Source organism: Melanostigma gelatinosum (assembly GCF_949748355.1).
Source record: "Melanostigma gelatinosum genome assembly, chromosome: 12".
Lineage (NCBI taxonomy): Eukaryota > Metazoa > Chordata > Actinopteri > Perciformes > Zoarcidae > Melanostigma > Melanostigma gelatinosum.
In genome coordinates, this window is record NC_136645.1 from 9,944,456 (window position 1) to 9,966,425 (window position 21,970).

General features: G+C 39.9%; 2 protein-coding genes across 2 annotated transcripts; one reads left to right on the top strand and one right to left on the bottom strand.

The window, feature by feature from the left end:
* Positions 1-4,883: 4,883 nt before the first annotated feature.
* On the bottom strand, positions 4,884-8,928 carry prokr1b (prokineticin receptor 1b; the record flags this gene model as incomplete). Its single annotated transcript, XM_079279764.1, has 2 exons — positions 4,884-5,592; positions 8,465-8,928. 2 exons carry the CDS (start codon positions 8,926-8,928, stop codon positions 4,884-4,886), a joined length of 1,173 nt encoding a protein of 390 aa, XP_079135890.1.
* Positions 8,929-14,528: 5,600 nt separating this feature from the next.
* On the top strand, positions 14,529-21,801 carry bfsp1 (beaded filament structural protein 1; the record flags this gene model as incomplete). Its single annotated transcript, XM_079280129.1, has 7 exons — positions 14,529-14,902; positions 16,079-16,139; positions 16,622-16,717; positions 18,384-18,476; positions 19,149-19,262; positions 20,087-20,307; positions 21,657-21,801. The coding sequence occupies 7 exons, from the start codon at positions 14,529-14,531 to the stop codon at positions 21,799-21,801; spliced, it is 1,104 nt and encodes a 367-aa protein (XP_079136255.1).
* Positions 21,802-21,970: the final 169 nt, after the last annotated feature.

Here is a 21,970-nt window from a genome sequence, read left to right on the forward strand (position 1 = left end):
TGAAATCATTGCCAGTTGCGTGTGCTTCTTCATGGCTGCTGGCCATCCATCTGCAAATTGATTTTTGCCAGCTGCATAATCCGTGGTGCTCCGGGAAAAAATAAATGTACAAGATTCATCACAGGATGTCAAAGAAAAGGACATTTTCATCCCATAAGTGTTGACTTATTTCAATAATGTTGCTACAATGTCCAGCCTGTATTCTTCACTCTTCATTCAGAGATTCCACCCATGATGCCACGATGACCCCAGTTAGCGCTGCATGGCTATTGTTAGCATGCAACCATTGAGTCAGACACAAATAAGAAGAACAAAGATTTCAACCCTCGAGTGCTGAGATTAAGGATTTCTTTAAATTGTCACTGATGAGGTGAGGCTTTCTAATACATTACTTGAAACAACACCTTCAATAACTTGCGTCATTTGATGATTTTGTGCTGTTAGTTTTATTTTGACCATTGTAAAAGAAGAAATGATTATAATCATAGACTTGTTTTTTTCATGATTTTCAATCCAAAACAGATCTAGATTTGTATTGGTCTTAACAATCTCATGGTCAAACATCCTCATTTTATGAATACAATGTTTTGTTTGAATTGAGCTGTCACAAAAGTGGTCTTTCATGGGACTGTCTGTTCTTCAAATATTTGTATTAGTTCTGTCAATAGCACTTGCTCGTACTCAGGCATCTTGTGTAGTTTCCGTTTTTTCAGGTAAGCGAAATGTTAGAAAACTGTAATGATTTTTTAAATGTCTGTGAATTATAAATGGCTTGTGAGCAAGTGGACAATACAACCTGGAGGAGAAATGGGGATGTGTAAACAACAGCCCATTAGAGCCGAACATTGAGAAGCCGAGCTGTCTGTTGACAGCAAAATATGTGTTTGAAAATGAAGGTACCCGGAGTGAAAAAAAACCACATCTACGCTTACTGACACTTCACCCTCGGGGGCCAGAGCACAGAGACTAACGTAGACAATAAGCAAGGACCCTGATAATGACAACATTTCAGCTTCAGACAACAGGCTGTGAGAAAATGTGCATAAGAGGCGACAATCTTTCCAAATTGTTGACATTCTAAACAATAACTTATTGAGCAAATCGGGAGAAGCATGGCTAAGCTAATTGCACAGCAATAAGATTGAGGTACACTGTGGAATGAGGCTGATAGGATAAAAGGTCAGCTGCTGTTCCTACTTCACGGTAAATGGTTAGCAGCTTGTTAAAAGGTGAGTGAATCTGAATCTGAATGTAAATGACCTTTTCAGCCCACTGCTGGGAATTTACATAAAGCTGTTATCATCAGCGGGTCACCAGTCCTCACATTATGGAAATCTCATGATGCAGTCTTCGCCATCAATAATTGAAGGAAAGTACATTTTCCACTTCCAGCTTCATGGTGCTGCTTAAAGTGATTACATTTACTTCAGTGATTTACATAGGGAAATATTGTAGCTTCCTAGGATCCACTACTTGCTGCACTTTGTGAACTCTGCTTTTAAAGGTGCTGTATAAATAAAGTTATTATTATTGCTATTACATTTGTGAAGACATTCGAGGGCGACTACTTTACATTCAGTAAGAAAAAATGGTAAAAGAAAAATAACAATGATACAGTGCGAACCTCTTAGTGATCACTTATGCCCAGGTCAAATATTATCACTACAAGCAGATGATTATTATAACATTTTCTTTTGATTTTTCTTTATTTCTAATGCAGAACATCAAATTGACATTTGTATAGTCATTAAATAAGTATAAAGCAATGAAACAGACAGCTTCACTTTTTACTGGATTTAATGACTGTTACCAGCTGTTTCAAATGCTTTTCACATTACTGTTCAAATTGCAATTGCAATTCAAATGATCAAAAGCTACAGTGTAAATCACTATTGATTTTAACTTTAATGGCATTGATATGATCAATATCTCATTGTTTTGTATCTTAAAACAAATAATCCTACCCACTACATATGGTCCACTTTTAATATTTTAATATTGTACACAGCTTGTAAATGGGAGGGCCAAAAACACGAATCCAATACTGGCCGACACAGAGATGTCAATCGTCATCTGTCGATCAATCGTCTGAGTGCCTCTCTCTCTCTCTCTCTCTCTCTCTCTCTCTCGCTCTCTCGCTCTCTCGCTCTCTCTCTCTCTCTCTCTCTCTCTCTCTCTCTCGTGTTTGGGTCATCCTTCAATCAAAGAATCGGCGGTTCGATCCCCGGCTCATGCTCTCCGCACTGACTGTTTACCTGCATTCAACCAAAACTCCAACATGGTTGGTCAATACTCTGACTGCAGATGGAAACCAGAACACCTCCGATCCCAAAATCTTGTCCCGTTGCCTACAGATTCTACATGTGAGCACATACTCTCGTTATAGAGATTAGGGTTGCAGGTTGTCCTCAATGTTATTTTGCTATGTTTGTCAGTTACACATCATCTGTTGCATGTCTCTCAGTTGCTCTTCCTGAGATTTTTTCCACTTTTCCCATGTTTTTTTGGGGGTTTCCTTTTCAAATCCGTGTCGAAAGAGAATCAAAGGACATAGGGTAACAAATACTCCTATAGATATACTACTGTCTCTTGACATGAAGATAAGTTCTCGTTGAAGTCCTTGTAAATATCCTCCACCTGGATGAGTCAGGATCTTGACTTAGAATTTGTTGTCAGAAGTTAAAACATGGTCATGTTTTCAGATGCCCGTAATTATTCAAAAATGAACTAACTCTGCATTATAAAAGATCCACATTGTGATACTTTAACACATTTTTTGGATGTTTAATATATTTTGGATTTATTTTATAAGATATTCCCAAAGTGTCTTATAACAAAAAGAAGGGGGCATGACTTTGCTACTTTAATTTAGCGGCAGAAGCATACTGATATGTAAAATTCATGAGCTGGTCTATTTGGTTCCAGGATTTTAAATTAAAAAGATAGTTGAGTGTCAGTGCACATATCAAATCTATAAAGAAGCCCTTGCATGTTAATTCTGAGAGAATGACACCAAAACCTGAGGCTTTCTGTTGAAGGTGACACTTTTAATAATTTTGTATCATCCGCTGTGCTTCTTTAATTGAAGAAAATCATGAATCTAGAATGTCAATCTAAGGATCCGGGAATCCCAGGTACCTCCCAAAGGTAGTCTGTCTGTGTTCATATGTTTGACTAATATGATAAAAAGATTTGTCCCACAAATAAAAGCAGCTTTCCTTTCAGTTGTCTCATTGTTTATTACAGTAAGCACACATAAACTAAATTCATCTACAACGAAAGCATGCAACTATTTTAAAAGGACAAATTAAGTAATAAATAAATGCATTATTTTCGTAACAAGAGTTTTTTGAACTTACAATCAATATAAATGGAAACACATACAGACATTTTAAAGATTAACTTCAGGTACTTATGTATAATTTTGGATCAGCCAGTTGTCATTGAAAGAACGTTAAATACTGACGCTTTGTCACGCACCTCGACATCTGATACCGACGCGCAAGGCACCTTTAGCATTAGTATCAACACGCATTATTACTTGGCAGTTAAATATTTAACATGTATTCCAACACGAAAACAATCAGTAAATAACACTTATACAATATAATATAACATGTTCATTTATTGAGATGCCCCTATGGACCTTGTTGTAGGAGGTAAAGATCAGGAGAAGTAAACATGAAGTGTAATTATGAATACTGATGTTAAATTAAGCTATGATGAGTTTTCACTGTTAATTTAACATCTCTATTACATGTTGATGCCTCCATGACCAAGTTAAGCAGATGAGACTGAGGACAACTATGTAGAATAAAAGATGTTCACTTTGTCTAATATGTAGCTTGACAGAGTTCTCCATGTGTGTCCTGGTGTTCTCATGTTTCCTTACCTCCTCATCCCTCACTCCCTAACTGTCCGTGCTGGATCCGTCCACGTTGTTTTAAAAAGCTAAATAAATGATTAGCATGACGTCATCCAGCTAGCCAAACCTGTCTGGTGTACAGCTAGTGAAGCTTTGCATGTACTGCTTCCCTTTCCCGCGAGTCTGCTGTCTGATTGTGAGGTCAGGCTGATCTGATATCAGCTCTTTGGCTGCAGAATCTCCGCCAAAGTTCTCCTCTCAAACGGGTCTTGGAGGAGGAGTGCTCGCGCTTGCGCGGGCACCTGAAGAGACTTCTCCTGACGAGAACACGCAGCTGTGGGCCTGATCGTTCTGGCCCCAAGCTGAATCTATTTGAGGGCGCTGATTGGCTAAATTGTATGTCACTCATTTATATCTTGAATCAGCAATTGGCTAAACTGCTTCATAGACCCGTCTTTTTTGGGCCAAAATGATCAGGCCCCCCAAGCTGCGCGTTCTCAGAGTGCCGTGCACACAGACAGAGAGCACGAGCAGAGAGCACACAGGCAGAGAGGACGAGCAGAGAGCACACAGGCAGAGATCACGAGCAGGAAAAGCATATATTTTGCGCAGATATCATATTTTACACACATTACTGGGTAGATTCCATCATTCAAAAACACAAATATTGACAATTTGTATAATTTATAATTATTATAATTTTTATTTTTTTATTTTTGTGTAGCTCATGGTGGGGCCATGCCCTATGGCCCTCTATTGACCAGCCGCCACTGCTAGTAACACTGAGCACAACAATTAAATTCCCATAATACCTCAAATGGAAGTCCTGTATGTTCTGCTGGCTAACAAAGTTTGAGCCATGTTGCCCCATTAATCAGTGAACGATACTATTCGGGTTTGACCATTCTAAAATGTGATCTGAACACGAGAGAAATGTTCCATGTCAAAATCATCCCTGTCAACATTGTAGTTTCTGTATACAGCCCACACCTAATGCTTGTTAAAGACTTCCCTCTCTTCACCTCAAGTGAATGCATTCAATCTCCTCTGTTACGGGCATGGAGGAGGTCCTAATATCCATCTCATCCACATTCTTACTGGGGGCATACGTTGACCTCCAGCGCATCAGTACAATCTTCTTCAGGTACTTAACGGTGTTGTTCTTGACAGTGACAAAACATAAAGTATTGATTATACTGTTGCTCATGGCAATGCACTCAATGATGTAGAAGGCCACCAGGGAGTTCTTCTGGCGGGAGATGAGCGTTGGGTGGAAATCCCGTAGGATGGTGAAGCCATAGTACGGCGCCCAGCACAGGATGTACGCCGTCAAGATCCCGATCAGGACCATCACTGTCTTGCGGCGACAACGCAACCTCTTCCTAATCTGCTCAGTCTGGAAACCGGGGACATTCTTGAACCAGAGCTCGCGGGAAATTTGGGTGTAACACATTGCCATGACGATCACAGGCCCAACAAACTCCACAGCAAAGACGAACAGGAAGTATGACCGGTAGAAGGGCTGCTGGCCAACAGGCCAGATCTGGGCACAGAAGACTTTGTGTGTGGTTGGGCTGCTGGTGCCACCATGAGGGTACATGATCTCAGAGGCGAAGTAGGCAGAGGGAATTGATATCAGAATGGGAACGATCCAGACTCCTGTAATCAGGCCGTAGGCGGTTTGGTACTTCATGCGAGGCCTCAGAGGATGGACAATAGCCATGTACCTGGAAGAACAAAGACATATTGTTGCATTGAAGAGGAAGGAAACAAACACATACAAACTGCCCTTTTGAGCACTCTGAGTGCTGTGTGAAGTCAAGAGATTCGGCAAATGGCTCTCAGTCACCAGTGGAAGAATGAAGTTCAATATACGGCACTCCATTATTCAGTGAACTGGATTTCTCATATTGATAGAAGAGGAAGTCAAAAGGTACTGAGGCTTATTGCTTCTTATATTCTCCTCTCTTATCTATATGTAAAGCAAGAGGTAAATGCATGAATTAACATAAAATCTGTTTGTTTTTCATGTTTGAACCTATATATTTTATTTTATATATGTATGTTCAACCACGACATGTTTTTAAAGACAAAAAATATCATATTGATGGGTCAACCTTTTCAATGTGGATACACCTGTATCATATATAATTCATACAGTCAAACAAATCACATTCAAAGATTTATTTAATAAATCAAGCTAAAAATGTTCATGAAATCATGTGCAAGATATCTAGAATATTTATACGCAGACATTTAAAAAACATTTGACATTATCATGCAGCGCGGAAATCTAAATTTAAAGCAAATTATTTGTTAATTTTGGGAAACATCTTTTTGAAGGTGAAGTTCAATAATACACCTATCAGTGACTGCAAAGCTGTTTTATTTAGATTCCGTATCTAGTTTGTTTACCCTGCACTAATAGAGACATCTGAAAACAGCTGTTTTGAATACTCACCGTCTCTGTTTCTCTTGGTATTGATCATGTTACTCCAATACTTGTTCACACCTGGTTCACACACACTCCCCTTAGGTTGAGCACTTACATGTTACTAGATGTTAATCAGCAACATCATTACACAGCATCCTCTTAATTCGATTTCCATTGATATACTTTAGTGATAACGGTCAATCTTGAGTACAATCTTCAATAACAACTCGTTGAGAAGATCGTTGAGTGGTTAATTTGGTGATAAAGCAATAACGAATTGATAAATTATTGTATTCTTGCAGCATAACCATTCACACTACTTTAGAATAAACTTAAAATTGTAAACATGCAGCCTCTGTGCCACATTCAAATACAGAGCACTGCCTTCAAAGAAGTAAATTAACAACCACTAGCTTGACAACAGTCCTGTGGATTCCTGTGGAACCGGCTGCGCTCAGTAAGCTGTTGTTTGTAGTTAACACAAGTGGGCTCACACAAAGTCAGGTGGATTATTGACTGAACAACAAATTATAATGATCACTTTGGCACACTAAGCACTCGTTAACCAGCCTTCAGGTTACCTCTTGAATTTTAAACAAAAGCTTCTTTTGAGAATCTGTGGAAGTTGTGTGCACTCATGCATACAAGTAGGTGTCTCCCTATGTGTGCACTACAAGGCAGTGTCGTAATGTTACATTCATGTAGCCCAAGGAAGAGTACTGCAGTGGCTACGCTGGAGGTTGAATTCTGGAAACCTGGGTTGACTAGAAGTCAGTGTCTCCATTTTTAAAGATTAGAAAACTGAACTTTTTACACACAAAACAGGGGGAAAGCCTAAAATAAGAAACTCTATTGTGCAAGTGTCTTCACAAGGAAGGCAAACATCAAAAGCAACCATTTGCTTTGCTAAGACTTTCATCAATGCCTTTAATATCCAAGGCACAGGTGTAGGCAATGAAACAGTCAGTTCAATCAATTAGAGAGTCAGTTCAATCAATAATGGTTACATATAGTGCTAATAATCTGCGTCTCTTCTGAAGCAATCAAGGTCTTTAACATGGTTTATTGAGCTTTGGAACTCCCTAAGGGGCCATCCACATCAGGTTTTTTGCACCCTCAAATCCATTGTTGTCAATGTAGAAGCACGGAAGGCGCGCTCAAAAGATCAATGGCTTCCCCAAGCGCCTATTTTTCAGGGTGTGATGGCTTGGCCCCGAGATAGTAATTGAATTTTAGAATGCTGAAGCAAAATATGAAAGCGGAACGATTGTGGTTTTCTAAGCTTTTTTAAACGCAACATGTGAAAGGCACTGAAGGCCTTATTCATTTATATGACCATTGGCATATTTTTTCCACAGCAGACTTTTCTGAGGGCTCTGTCTTATTCACGTGTGCATTAAGCCGTGGCAGTACAGTGAGTACAAGGCGATCTTTCCACAACCTTTACCAAATACTTTAAGTTTACAATTGATATGACCGTACTTAAGAGGTAGGAGAAATGCCAATATGGGTTGTTTTGGAATCTGATGTTTGACACATTTGTTTGTCAAGTATATTTCAGGCTGTTCCACAGGGGGACTAAATAGATAAAGTACCTGACATAGATGGATGAAGATATACAGTGGATATCTACCTGTTGCATACAATGAGCAGAGTAGCAGGGGGGAAACTAACATAGTTTGTGCCATGAATAGGATTGCATTATTATAAAAGTAAGCATGCTGTATGTTCTTTAGTTTAAATGTAACAGGGAGCTATGAACCACTAGGGAGTATAAAACCACTGCAAATAAACTTGTAGTATAGTTTGCCACAACTTGGTATTTACTTTACAATACAGTCATTTTTGTTGAAGCATTAAAGTGTGGTAACATGTGTTGTGTGCTTAAACCTAAAATCAGTTAACTGGATCTGATGGAGAAGCATCTGTGTCTCTCAATCTCTCAGGATATGGCAAACAAATTAACTGGAAATTTATCTCAACAATGATGGCCAAAAACCGGATTTATATGTTTTTTGTTGGGCTCTCTGTGGAGAGAAAAACATATTGCAGGATAAAAACTTTATCAATTGAAGTCTCCATAGACTATGCTGGAAGGATCAAGCATTGGCTTGCTGGATTGAACCAATAAACCCACAGAGGTATGAAAGAAATAACACACTCACCTGTCAACTGCAATGGCAAGCAATGCATTTGTGGACACATAGAGTGACACTGTGCGGAGATAGTTGACGGAGGCACACATCACTAATCCGTGAGACCAGGAAAGCTGCTTCACCACATAGTAGTCCACCAGAAACGGGCAGCACACCACTGCCACAATAAAGTCTGAGATGGCCAGGTTGGCGATGAGCAGGTTTGTGAGGTTGCGGAGCTTTTTGTAGCGCATCAGTGTGGCAATGAATATGAAGTTTCCAAACCCACAGACAAGCATGATGCAGACAAGCACCATGCCGATAACAATGGTGGCCACGAAGAAGGCCTGACCCTGCGTCGTGTCTGGGATCTCATCAGGAGGGATACCATAGTCCATATCATAGCTATCCATGTAATGATCCAACTTGCCTGCTGGGAGACTCTCCTGCGCCTCTGTATAAGCTACCATGTGGCTGATGTTGGAGTCGCCCATGTCTAAGCACACGCTCTTATTTTGGTTTAGAAAGACTTGTATTTGACTGCAATTTGATTCAACAAATTAGGTGGAAATTTATACTTTTTGGTACATGATGCCAATGAATCCTTGAAACCAGCGTAACTATTAAATAACTTGTTTGTATGTCGATGGAAATTTGCACAGGCTTCTTCCTTGGAAATAGCAGCACATCTTCACCTGGAAAAGAGAATTCTCATCTCAGTATTATTCATGCAGGGTGAGGATCCATGGAGACAAGATCAAAACAAATAACATAATCTCAGTGCTTCAGGCATAATTATGCTGGCATGTGTGACATTTCTCTATTTTTGGACGAAAAATGTAAGTCGGTGTGGAGTAAAGACGTCTATGTAATTCATTATGACCTTGCCACTTTACAAGCAAGCTGACATCATAGGCTCAGCGGGGCATTAGGTTTGCAAGAAGTGGTCAGAAAAATCCCTCCGCAAGCAAATGAGGTTAAGCAAAAATATAATTCCAAATGAATGAGAAGAAAAAACAACACTTAACTAGATTATACCAGATTTGTATTAATACATTAGAACAGGGCAATTAAGTGCGCACTCCTAATATAAGAGAGGCAGACAGAGAGATGATGATGTTCTCAAATGATTTGACCCACGATCCAAAATTATTTGGTTTTACAATCATGATTTAGGCCTATGTGATCTCCACTAAGTCAGTACTTCATTGAAATTAATGAGATAGGTAATTGCATACGGAGATCAGTAATCGTATTTTTTTTAAATAAAATGACGTGCAAAAAAAGCATCAACTATATCAATATATGCAGAGCTAGAGGGAACATGTACTTTGAATTCAGGCTCTGGGGTAGTTTATAAATCCAAACTTGGCTACGAAGTAACAGAAGGTCTCAATTAGGAGCATATGGTGTTGAGAGATCATCACAGTCTGTGAATTTAAATCAACACAGAAAAAGAAACGAACACTTAAATGTAGACTTATATGAGAGAAAGACTCTATCTCTTTATTTGTAATAAGAAATAATAATCTCGAATGAAGTTTCCAGGAATAAAACTCGTTGAATTAAAACATGTCAAAAGACACTTACCAGCAACCGTTGCAGAAGGTCCCGCGACTTTTCTCAGGACAATAGTTAAAAAGAGCGTAACTGCTCGCTGTGTGTCAGGTGTGAAACACAAGCCGGAGCGCAGAGAAGAGGGTCGCTCCATCAGCCTCCACGCGCATCCATCCTTTCTGCTGCCAGTCCGCCTCCGCTCCGCTCTCCTGCAGAGCGCCTCGAAAGAAGGAGGGCTACGAAGGTGCGTCTGTTACTCTTCCGCTTCAGATGTAAAATACAATGGTCCGTGTACGTTTTGAAACTCAAATAACGAGTCCATTTTGGTTTTTGGAACTCCCTCTTTTTTATTTCTTTTTTTGAAGAGAGACGCAACGCAAGACAGGTAACCCGGAAGCACGGGTATGTCAAAATAAAAGCCAAGGCAATAGAATGAACGTATGTAAGAGATACAGTCTCAAGAAACAACAAAATCAAGCTTTATAAGACCACGCCCAGAGCATATCTCATTTCCTCGGAAAAAAGTATTTAAGCACAACTGACCCATTGACTTCCTCTTGATCTGCTCCTGGTGATCAGAGCCTCCAGTCTGCTGTGTAGCCTAGTTCATACACATCACTGATGAACTGGGGACAAAATTACAATCATACTTTATGATGCACTTGTAGCTTCATCGTGTGTGTTGCCTGTATAAAGGAAAACATGTCCCTCTGTGGGTGCGTCATCGCAACTAAGACAAATATGATTGGTTTATATCCATATTATTAATGATTAACATTTTGAAAATATGCAAATCAAACATGGAAATAAAATCTCCACCCTTTCTGCTGAACCCGAAATATTCCTCTGTAAAAAAACATGTATTATACATATATAATTTTAAATTATTATTATTACTATTTTCTTTTAAATGCAGTTAAACAGCAGGCCTAAAGAAAAAGCAGCGAGTGCTGTAACACCCTCAGGACACACACTTCCCGCACCATTGCTCCTTGTTGGAGACAGTAACTCTTCTAGTGGCTCTTGTTGTGGTCTGTAACTCCTGAGGGAAGCATCTGGCTATTTGGCTGCTAAATGCTCCACTGTGTTCACCAGCTCGCCGCTAACTGACTGTCTGTCTGTCTGTCCGGTATAGCACAGAGTAGGTTTGTCAGAGCTGGCTGATGGGCGACATTGCTTGGGACAAGGCTATCATTTCTAATGGAGAGAGAGGCTGTGCTCTCCTGGGCGGTTTTCGAAGTTCATCCGAATTTAAAGTTGACCAGATATATGTTGACCCCCAAGACACACATTCAATGGCATTCCATTATGACGGCGAAAACTTGGTGGTCATGTTGCTGTGGCCGAGTAAACGCTTGCAAGCTAGGGAATTGCTAGCTCCTTAGCTAATGTGTATAAATAAGCAACCTGCATTTTCTCCAACAACTTACATGACATTGTGCCTGGTAGCAGTTATTAGTTTCTTTTTTCACCGACCTTTTCTACTAGTCAGTCCGGCGTCGTCTGGAATCCCACAATGTCTTGTCTGGCCATGCTTGGTAGTTGTAAGGACTATTAAATGGAACAGAAATAAACGTTGCTTGATTGAGTTCCAAGAGTTATACAACTCTGCTTTGCAATCTTACCAGGACATGGGTACACATTCTTCAGCATGGCAGATAATAAAGAGGATGATTGTTTACATATTCCACATTTATTTCCGGTGTATCGTAGTTCGCTCTCAGTCTCTGACGGCCTGAGATGGAAAAAACAACATGTTTGATGTTCACACCCATAGCTGTTACTGACACTGATGGCACAGTGGCTGTTGGAATAGTAATCACGAGCTCATCGTCTGCTTTTTAAATCCGACTTTCATTAGATTTAGTGGTTTGATGATGAACTGCATTGTTCCTTGAATACAACACTTCCCCCCCCCCCTCTCTCACAGAGCCAAAAGTTGTCCCCACCAAATCTCTGAGGTTAACCATCCTGAACAGCAGATGAACAGGCGCAGACAGCAGCCCTGATGACTTTTCAGATCAATTCCTTATTGTGATGGAAAGCTAGCACTGTTGGGTTTCGTACCACCTCTGACAATCATCTGTCAGTAGCGGGCGAGATTGGTTTTGTGTGTCCTCTCACATTGAGTGCAGCGGGGTTTAAACATCATTACAGATAACAATAGACATGAGTGAACCAGCGGACACATTTCTTCTGTCATCTACAATGGACAAAGGATGATAAAAACAATTATTTTAATTTCTAGAATTTGAACAGCTCATAAGAGATGAGAGCCAGAGATGAGAGACAGTAGCCCCGGAGGCCCGACCAGCAGGATAAACACGAGGCTCTCATTTCCAATTCTGGACAGCTCTCTAATCTCAACCGGGCCTCGGATTTACTGCCACTCGTAACCAATGAATATAAATGTGAAATGACCGCCTTGTGATTTTGGCGTTCTCTCCTCAGCCATGGAGAATATGCACAAAACCTATAATCTATGGCCTCCAGTTGAGGATGGACACATGGTGACATAGTTTATTGGTGACAATGTTATGAAGGGATAAGCAGCAGTGGAAATCCATACAAATATAGGGGTTTAAATCTGAACAGAACAGAGGCAGTCTGTTTTGGCAAAATGTTGGTTCTGCTGAGGATCCCCGGTTCCTCCAGTCTATATGTTGCAAGTGTCCTTGGGCAACATACTAAACCCCAAATTGCTCGCGAAGGCTGTGCCATGTAGTTTTGTCTGTGTGAATGAGCATTGGATTAGATCCTGGTGAGCAGTTTGGCACCATGTATGTCATACAATACACAGCAACTTTCAACTTGTACATTTGGATGAACAATATCTCAGTGTGCTCATTGTTTGTACATATACAACATTGTTTATATATATATATATATATATATATATATATATATATATATATATATATACATATACAAACAATGTTTATACTGACAGTATGCATCTGAAGAATGTAATTTGTGAAGTTATTTTTGAGTAGAATAGTTGTGAAATATATGAGACATTCTCTGTAATTGTAACTTTGGAAGGAAATAGGTAGGTGGAGGATATTGCTTTTAATGTTTGAGTGTGTTTGTCGATTGCAATTTCAAAGACTTGTTTTTTTTTACACTTTTATGTGACCTGTATCAAGTTGTTTTTGTATACTACTGTAGGTAAACTACAGTAGGTAGGAGTAGGTAAAGGTCATCACATGAACTCTGGTTATATTTATTTGATCAAATAACCGTGAGTGTGAAAGAAAAGGGTATACGTCTATAGTGTCTGAATGAGAAATTAACTCTATAACATTATTTTAACTGTGTTATGTCCGTGACGCTTTGCTAGTATCGTATTTTTCACACTGCAGCTTTTGTAGCCCTTAAGCCGTGGGCTTTGCTGGGGCCAAAATATGCTGAAATGTTGATGTAAAGCCATTTGACATGTGTTTCATCAGCCGTTTTACAGCCTGCTAGATCTGTCGAGAGGGACGTTTTGACTGACCTTGTACATGCAGAGAGCGAAAGCAAAAGCTCCTCTGTCCCTTCCTCCCTTTTCTATCACTCTCTCCTACTCTCATCTCTGCTAAATGTTATTGTAAGGGAAATACAAAAGGGTGATAAAATATATAGACATGTGGGCTAAAAGCACCTTGAGGATTACAACTAGAAGATATCTTTCTTGTTGTTAAAAAATAAAGTGTTGAGATACAACAGCTCCAAAGCCCAGCTAAACACAAACCTTGCCACATACATTTGAATATAGGCTCTTCTCTGTAATCGTTTCGATTAAAGCAAACAACATAATGTGTAGAAAGATTGAAACTTTTGTTACATATTCAGGATCCCACCCTAATTGGCTCAGCAAGATTTGATGTTGTTTGCTACCGGTTTTAGTATTTTATAGACGGAACTTGTATGAAAAACAACCATTAAACCCTCATTGAATTGTATGACCGCTGCCTGCATATACATTTCTGTAATTTAGGGTGTATTTAGGGTGTTTTTGAGATTATGCAAACTCGATCAGTACCCACTGAAAAACAACCTTTTTTGTTTTCAGCACACTCAGTGTGTCAACACTTAGCCACTTCTGGCAGGAAGCGTTCTCCACAGTCCACACAATTGCACTGCGCGAATTTTCCCCTCTGTCCTGTGGTGGGCCACCATCCAACCTGCCATATTAAACGAGGATCTAGAAAGCAGCTGACTAAGAAGCTAAATAATGGTGTGTGACCACCCAGTGATTTCGCAGGCCAGCCAATTGTTTGTTTATGCGCTTCTGCTTTGTCATCAACAGAATGGCTTTTCTAATCTCTGCCACAAAGGCAACAATAAACTGTGGAAGGCCCCAGGCTCGTAACGTGCGTGGCCACAGCTAGCGGGAGGTTTTGGGGGCTATTTCGCCAACAGTCAGTGGTGTGGAGCGTTTAGTCTAGCATGAGACAGCCAAGGGTGAGCACCCGAGTTTTCACACAATAAAGGTGCGGAAGGGGACCAAGCACTCCGGGGAGACCACCGACCCACGGGAGGGAAGCATACCACCATGTACAAGACCAGCTACCTGCACGAGGTGCGCAAGGAAAAGTACGAGCGTTCAGATGTCTTTGATGACGAATCTGTGGACTTCGAATCCTCTGCCGGCATCTCGGCCATCCAGGGCTGGGAGAGCCTTCAGGAGCTCAATAGCCGCTTTGCCCGGTACATCAACAGGGCACGAGTCCTGGAGCAGCGCAATGCCGTGTTCCGCAAGCAGCTGGAGACGCTGCAGCGGATGGAGGAGGCCAGCGGTCTGGAGGAGGCCTTCACAGAGCAGACTGATGTCAACAGGCAGCGCAGCCGAGAGCTGTCCTCTGACCATGCCAAACTGGAGCGAGAGCTGAAAGATGCTTGCCGCATGCTGGATGAGTTCGCCAGCAAGTAAGAGAGTTGTGCTGGTCTGGTCTTCTTTAGAGAAGGAGTGATTAGACATCTGTAGAAATGTTCCCAGAACCTTAATCCTTAAGAAGTGAAGATGCTGGTTCTAAAAAATCTGGTCATTTATGCTTCTCAGCAAATTAGCATGGAAACTGTAAATTAATAGATGGAATGGAAGTTAAATTTGAAGTCAATTTACAGCCTTATCAGCAGATAATCATACAACTTGCTGAAAAATATCTTTATTCTGAAAACTGTAACCTGTTTGGTCATCATAAAACAAGAAACTAAATAAATAATACAGTGAAATAATGGTAAAATGAAGCGTTAGTTCACCCAAATTACTGAAAAACAATCAAACAAACAAAGCAAAAAACACATTTCCTCACTCACCACTCGAATGCCCATGCCTTTAAGTACAATTGAGATACATGGATTCTGATTTTTAAAACTCATAATGATAAGGTTGCAGTTTTAAACAAAACCACTTGGTTAGATTTAGTTGAAGATGGTTTGGATTCAAATAAGTTTAGTTTCACAAGGGACACAAATAGCTGCCTTCTGGGTGAAAGTCCCATGTTTATTTGACCCATCCATTCAGCCCAGCCTGCTTTCTAGCCTTTGATTAGAAACGGATTTGCGAAAATTTAAAAGAAAACGTACATCGGGAACAAATAAGCTTCCTTCAAAATGTAATTGACAAGGCAGTTTTGTTTTGTGGTCATGTCATTTCTAGGAGACATGTCCACAGAACACACTGCCAATAGATTTGATAGGAACTTTCTGTTAGTTGTTCTGGTGAAAACTGTTAACAATGAAGCTGAAATAGCAGCGAAAAATGAAATTCCGTTCACTTCAGTCGTATTGATGTGGTGAAAGGAATCTCTGGGGTAGACATCTTACAACTTGAGCAATAATATAATATCTGCAAGGATACCATTTGATAGAGGGTGAACGTGTGTTTTTGTTATTGAGATGAACCAATCTTTTAATTCCAACTACCTACAAAAATGGTGTAATCAGATGTCTGTAGGCAGCAAAGCATCACTGCTTTATTAATTAAGTTGATTATTGACCAACTCCGATTGCGACGACACATTATTGACACAGATGTTTGTCTGGTACCTTCTCCTGCTTTCATATTAGACGAACACATAATCCAGATGTTTTATGTTCCAGATATAGAAATGAATGTGATTGTCAAGAACAGCTACGGGGCACACTGGAACAATTGAACAAGGTACTGTATGGATCACATAAAGTGTGTTTACACAATCATACAAACTAACATGAGTAGCATTTTAGTTGTACTGCATCCAAGTTCCCCGAGATGGAAAAAGCTGTGCATGTGAAACAAAAGACAGTATACATTATCTACAAATGAGGGTACTTTACTTTAAAAAAAATAATGAGTAAAGCAAAAGAGATTTTTGCTGTACTAGGTTTGTTAAATCTTTAGATATATTGAGAGAAGAAGATAAAGAGATTTAAGTTGCAACTTAAGTGTGATAAATGGTTTATCATTGCTGAATATACAAGATTTAACACAATTGGAGAGCTTTACTGATTTTACATGGCCAGGACGACACTGAAGCGTTTTGTAAGACGGCAGTTTTAGGAGTCACTTCAGTGTTCCTCGGCTCTTGATGAACTAAATACAATTCACACTGAACCTTTCACAGTTGGGTTCCTATTGCTGTTTGTTCTTCTCTCCTCCTGCAGGAGGCTGACAATTGTCTGCTGAGAAACCTGGAATACCAGATCCAATCACAATTCCTGCAGGACGACATCAACTCCACCAAAGACAGACACAAGAAGGTCAGTGGCGCTCATGGTAAATGATCAAAAGGAAACTACTGTGCAACTCCTTGGCCTAAAAAGAAAACCCGACAATACAATACAGATGTTGAAGAGGAAGCCAATAAAGATCTCAATGAGACCTCATCACTGCCATGTTTAAAATAATAGTTTTGATAGGATTAACAAAAATAACCCGCTGTAAATGTCTACCATTTTAATAAAACGTCCTTCAAAGAAGAAATCCAATGCTTTGAGTTGTATTGCAAAAGGGTCTGGAAAACAGATGTAATTGGTTGCCTGTCAATGTTTTGATACATTCACGAAGAACATTTAGCAAATTGCTAGATACATTCATTAAAACGACATTCAGGTGGCATTACGCTTCTCTCAAAACATATTTTCAGTTGAAAATAATTGGCATGTAAATGACATTTCAGCAAGATGGAGCTGCACAGAGACAGTATTGCAAATAATTTGTCTGTAAATGCGATAATTATGTATCAGTCTGTTCTGTGAAAATGGAAAGCTTGTGTCCAGTAAATAATCTACACATTTAAAGGTAAATACATAAATATGTTACAAAAATCAATGGTTTTGTCAGTGGCCAAGGGGTGTTTATCAGTGTACAAATCAATATGCTTTGATGACACAATTGTATTGATGCTCACATTATTGTAGCAGAAACAGGACTCATATAAGCCACTCACGCTCCTATTCATTGTTCATAGCAGTTTATATTGCTCTTTAAAGGGCAACCGCATCTTGAAATGGTGTCCATATTGTTCTTTTTGACAGTATCTTTGATCTCCGGATGTTATATTTGATATGGATTCATTGGATAACTCACAGCGAGTCGAGAAAATGAATCCCCATCAAATAATATTTGTTCAAAATAGTACTTTAGACCACCGTGTGTGTGTGTGTGTTTACCTTTCTGTTGCTTTTGAACACTCCTGGCCTCAGGCCACGACTCCTCAAATGACAAGGTGTGATGATGTACCTGGGGCTTTAGCAACAATATACCTTCTGTGACGTGAGTAAGGAAAGGATTACAGAGACAATGTAACACCGTTCTTCACACATATTGAAACATGGCAGGAAAGCACAGAGGAAATACAGAAAAAGTGAAATATTACCGTCTTCAGTGGCCACAGAAATGCTGGGACAAATGAAAGCTGTTATGCGTCAGGCATACTTTCATCGACTTTCTTGCCAAAGCAATTTATCCCTTTTTTGTTTTCACCCATCACTACACATTCAATGATGAATTAAACCTGGACTCTGTAACATTGAGATAGCATATCAAAGGGCACTGCTGTCACTATATTATGTGGGAGAGAATAGGGAGTCGTCTCACATGAATCCTGAGCTTTGAAGTATCCCTCTGGAGAGAGGAAATATGTCTCTTCTTCTTTATTACTGAGTCTGAGATCACGCTTGTACAAATGGATTTTTATGAGAAACTCCCTTTGCTGTAAGGGAATTCTAGTACCAATTATAAATTTCAGCTAAGTGAAAGCCTTTTATTGAATATTTTCTTTCTCTCACCCAAGTGCAAAGTAAATATGCAAGAGGTTTTCGAGCAGAGGTAATAAATTGGTTCAACTTTGCATAATGATGGAGCTTAGGGATGCTCTTCCTTTTGCTGTTTCATGTTTTCCTTTTACATCATCTTTCTTTACAGAACCTTGCAGAGATCCAGACCTATGTAAACATTTTACAGCAGATCAACCAGACACTCCCCTTTGCTCCCAATGTGTCAGTGGGCATCTCAGAGGTGAGGTCATGTGCAGTCCCTGCGGGGAGACAAGGGTTTGACGAGGTTACTGGCTTCTCAGTTGGTCGCCTGTGCCTGCATTTGTCTCTGTTTTATCGTGTATACGTGTGTGCATGTGCGCAAGTGCAGACAGTCAAACAGTCCCCCGGACACATGGACAGGCCTGCAGTTTGAGAGCGTCCGGACACACAATGAAGGAAACGCCAGGAAGAACAGCTGTGCATGCTATTTTTTGAGCAACTGTGCCAGAGTGACAGGCATTTGTGTAGGAGTTTGGAGTTTTATTCATACAAACATTTCTCAGAGGCAGAGCTGCTCTGGATGCAGAAATTGTTTAATTGCTTGAGTTAAATCTCAGCGGGCAGAGATAAAGAGCCACTTGTATCATTATGATTTCACTTTCTGGGTAGTGGACATTGCCCTCTACACACTCAATAGGTTCATTTTAAGAGTAGATGAAACATAAAACATCACTGCTATGGGCAGTGCAATTGTTAGAGAGCCTTTAAAATAACAATAAAAATCAATCAGCAAAGCTTTTAATGCAGTGCGCCTTCAGGAAGTGACTTGACTGATGGCCGCGTGAGTCTGTGTGCAACCCTCATGCTGTAAAGACAAAGTGTGCTCGTCTGCATGTCCTTATTGATGATTTATGCTCTGTGTTTAATAAAGGAACAGGAGAAGCTGCTGGCCCAGAGGAAAGTGCCGGCGCTGCAGAGTCAGCTGGAGGAATACAAGAGCGCCCTCTGTCAGCTGCAGGCCCAGAAACAACGGCTACAGACTGAGGTGGGTCACACGGTCACCATGACAACAGTGTGTTTTTTTGTTTTTTTTTACCACCAAGCTAATATTAACAGACTGGCACATTGAACAGGATTTCCATTCGTGCGTCAGTCCAAGATCCTTTCCTCTGTTGTGAACTAGACCAGTAACTCCAAAAAGTAGAACAGTTGTAAAGTTTGTTGGTTGATTGATTGATTGATTGATTGATTGATTTCTTTATTTCTGAGACATGCACAGAGAGTGCCCAACCTTCATGATTTAACAACACACCAAAAATACAGTTGCAGTTGTTTCAGTTTCAGTAATTTCATTCCATTAAAAAATTACAAATGATTCTGCTCCTCGGTCTAAAACGAAATGTTCTGCCTTCTCTTCCAAGCTTGGCAACATAAATGAAGGTCAATTTACTAAAACCTGCATCCCTTCTGGTCTCTTTGATAGGATCGTAAAACAAAAAGTCATCAAACAAAGTCTGTCCTCCTCTGGAGTGGGGCTGCAGACATTTATTGTAATTTACATTTATTTATTTTTGAGTAACCTGCAGATTATTTTCTCAATTAGCCAGAACAAAACAGGTACGAGAAGCTGGAACCAGAATACACAAATACAATACAAAGATACAATTACAAACAAATTAAACTATTGTTTACTTGTTGTTCAGTCAGCATACCAATCAGTAATCAGTTATGACGGGCGGGTAGAAGGCTGATTTTACTTTCAACCTTGCTCATTATTTTTCTTCACTTCTCACTTTCATTAGGAACTCAAGGGGGGGGGGGGGGGGGGGGGCATTTCTTAATTAACATTGCCTCTGTCTTGTCTTGCAGACTACAGTGTTTGAGCAAACCATCAGAAACACACAGGAGAGTTATGACGATGAGATTCAGATGTACAACGAGAAAATTGAATCTCTGCGGAAGGAGATCGAGGAAGCTGAGCGGTCCCTCGAGAAGTTCACCAGTGAATGTCGCCACCTGGCCATGTACCAGACATCCCTTGAGAATGAGCTGGAGAGGTACAAGAGGATCATCGAGAACGAAGATAACAGGTAGACTGCCTCCACCTGGTTGCTGACACACACAGAGAACACTGTTGAACAGGCATGCAACGTCTGACTGAAGAGGCTAAAATGGCACGGAGCTCTTCACTGAAGGCTGAAATAATAGCTGAGAAATACTTTTGACCCCAAACAAATCCAATATAAATGTAAAGGTGATGCATACTGCTTTTAGATTGTTCAATTATTACAAGGTATATGGGTTTAATCATAAAGTTAACATAACATAGATCAAAAGCTGCAAAACCCCAAATGTTAGCCTCCAAACACAGGTTGCAAATTCTTCTTTTTTATCAAATGAGAGTTTCTTCTCCACACATCCAAAAAGGTACAAGAGGTACCTCCCTCTACCTCTTGACAAGCACTTCTTTGTCAGAAAACAGAAAAACTTAAAGCTATATATATGTATATATATATATATATATATATATATTTGTATATATATTTATATAGAAAGAATATCAGACTATTAACCATAGAAAAAAAGTCATGGGTAATTTCAGTGTAATCATAGAACGTTCACATGCTGTTGTAACTAAGTTAGTGTAGAATGCAGGATCAGCCAACAGAGGGCACTGGGTGACAACAAATGTTTTTTCTTGTAGCACAACACTAAGCAGTGTTTTTTTCTTTCAGATTTACTATATTTCTTTGTTATTTAAACGAACTAGTTGTTTCCTTTTTTGAAAAATATGAATTACCAATGCAGATTTCTGTAAATCTTCTGTCGAGTTGTTGTGGAATATTTCTATGAAAAGTCGGGAGAAGAGTGTTAAAGTGTTAACAAATCAATGTCAAATGAAACAGAGTCTGGATGAACGATCAAAGTTGTAATAGTCAATTTATTTGCTTGCAAGCAAAGAGAACACGTCACACAGACACATCGCCGTCATCTGTGTAAGGTGCTCTGACAACATAGTCAGATACATGGACCTTTATACTGCTTCCTTTGATTGGGTCACTGTGACCCAATCAAAGAGTTCAGTCACAAGAAATACAGAGTCTGAATAAGCCTGTTTTACCATCACACATCACATATACATACAGAGGGTCATGCTCTTCAGCTGATGCTCAGCAGGAAGTACCGTAATCTAGACCTGTGTGTCGCCGTCTTTGAAGACAGAAACAATGCACAGGAAAACAGATAACAAGATAACAGATAACAAAAACAAGACACCTGGATGCAAAACTGATAGAATCATCTACTCAAATAGGTTTTGTGCCTGCATTTTTAAAGACTTACATTCTTCAATCCTAAAGCATAAGACCATGACATATTTTCCCATAACAGAGTTCATGGCTGTGTCATTGCTGACATTTCACTGCTCTCTTTCCTGCAGGTTGAATTCGGTGATAATTGGCACTCCTATTACCCTGTTCACCACTAATTACCGCTACACTCACACACCTACTGCATCAAGCAGGGGGAAAGGTGAGGGCACCATGAGCACATCACAGCTGGTTTACATTGAGAATTACTTCTGAATGCACATGCAGTAAGCTGCCATTGCTAGAGACAACTCTATACTGTTTTAGACATTGAGTCTTACAAAGCCAACTAAAGTGATGTCTTAATTGTCTTTAGCATCTCATGACATTTGGGTCTGTTGCTGCATACACAATGTGGGTCTTTTCTTAAGAGTCACCAGTTTCA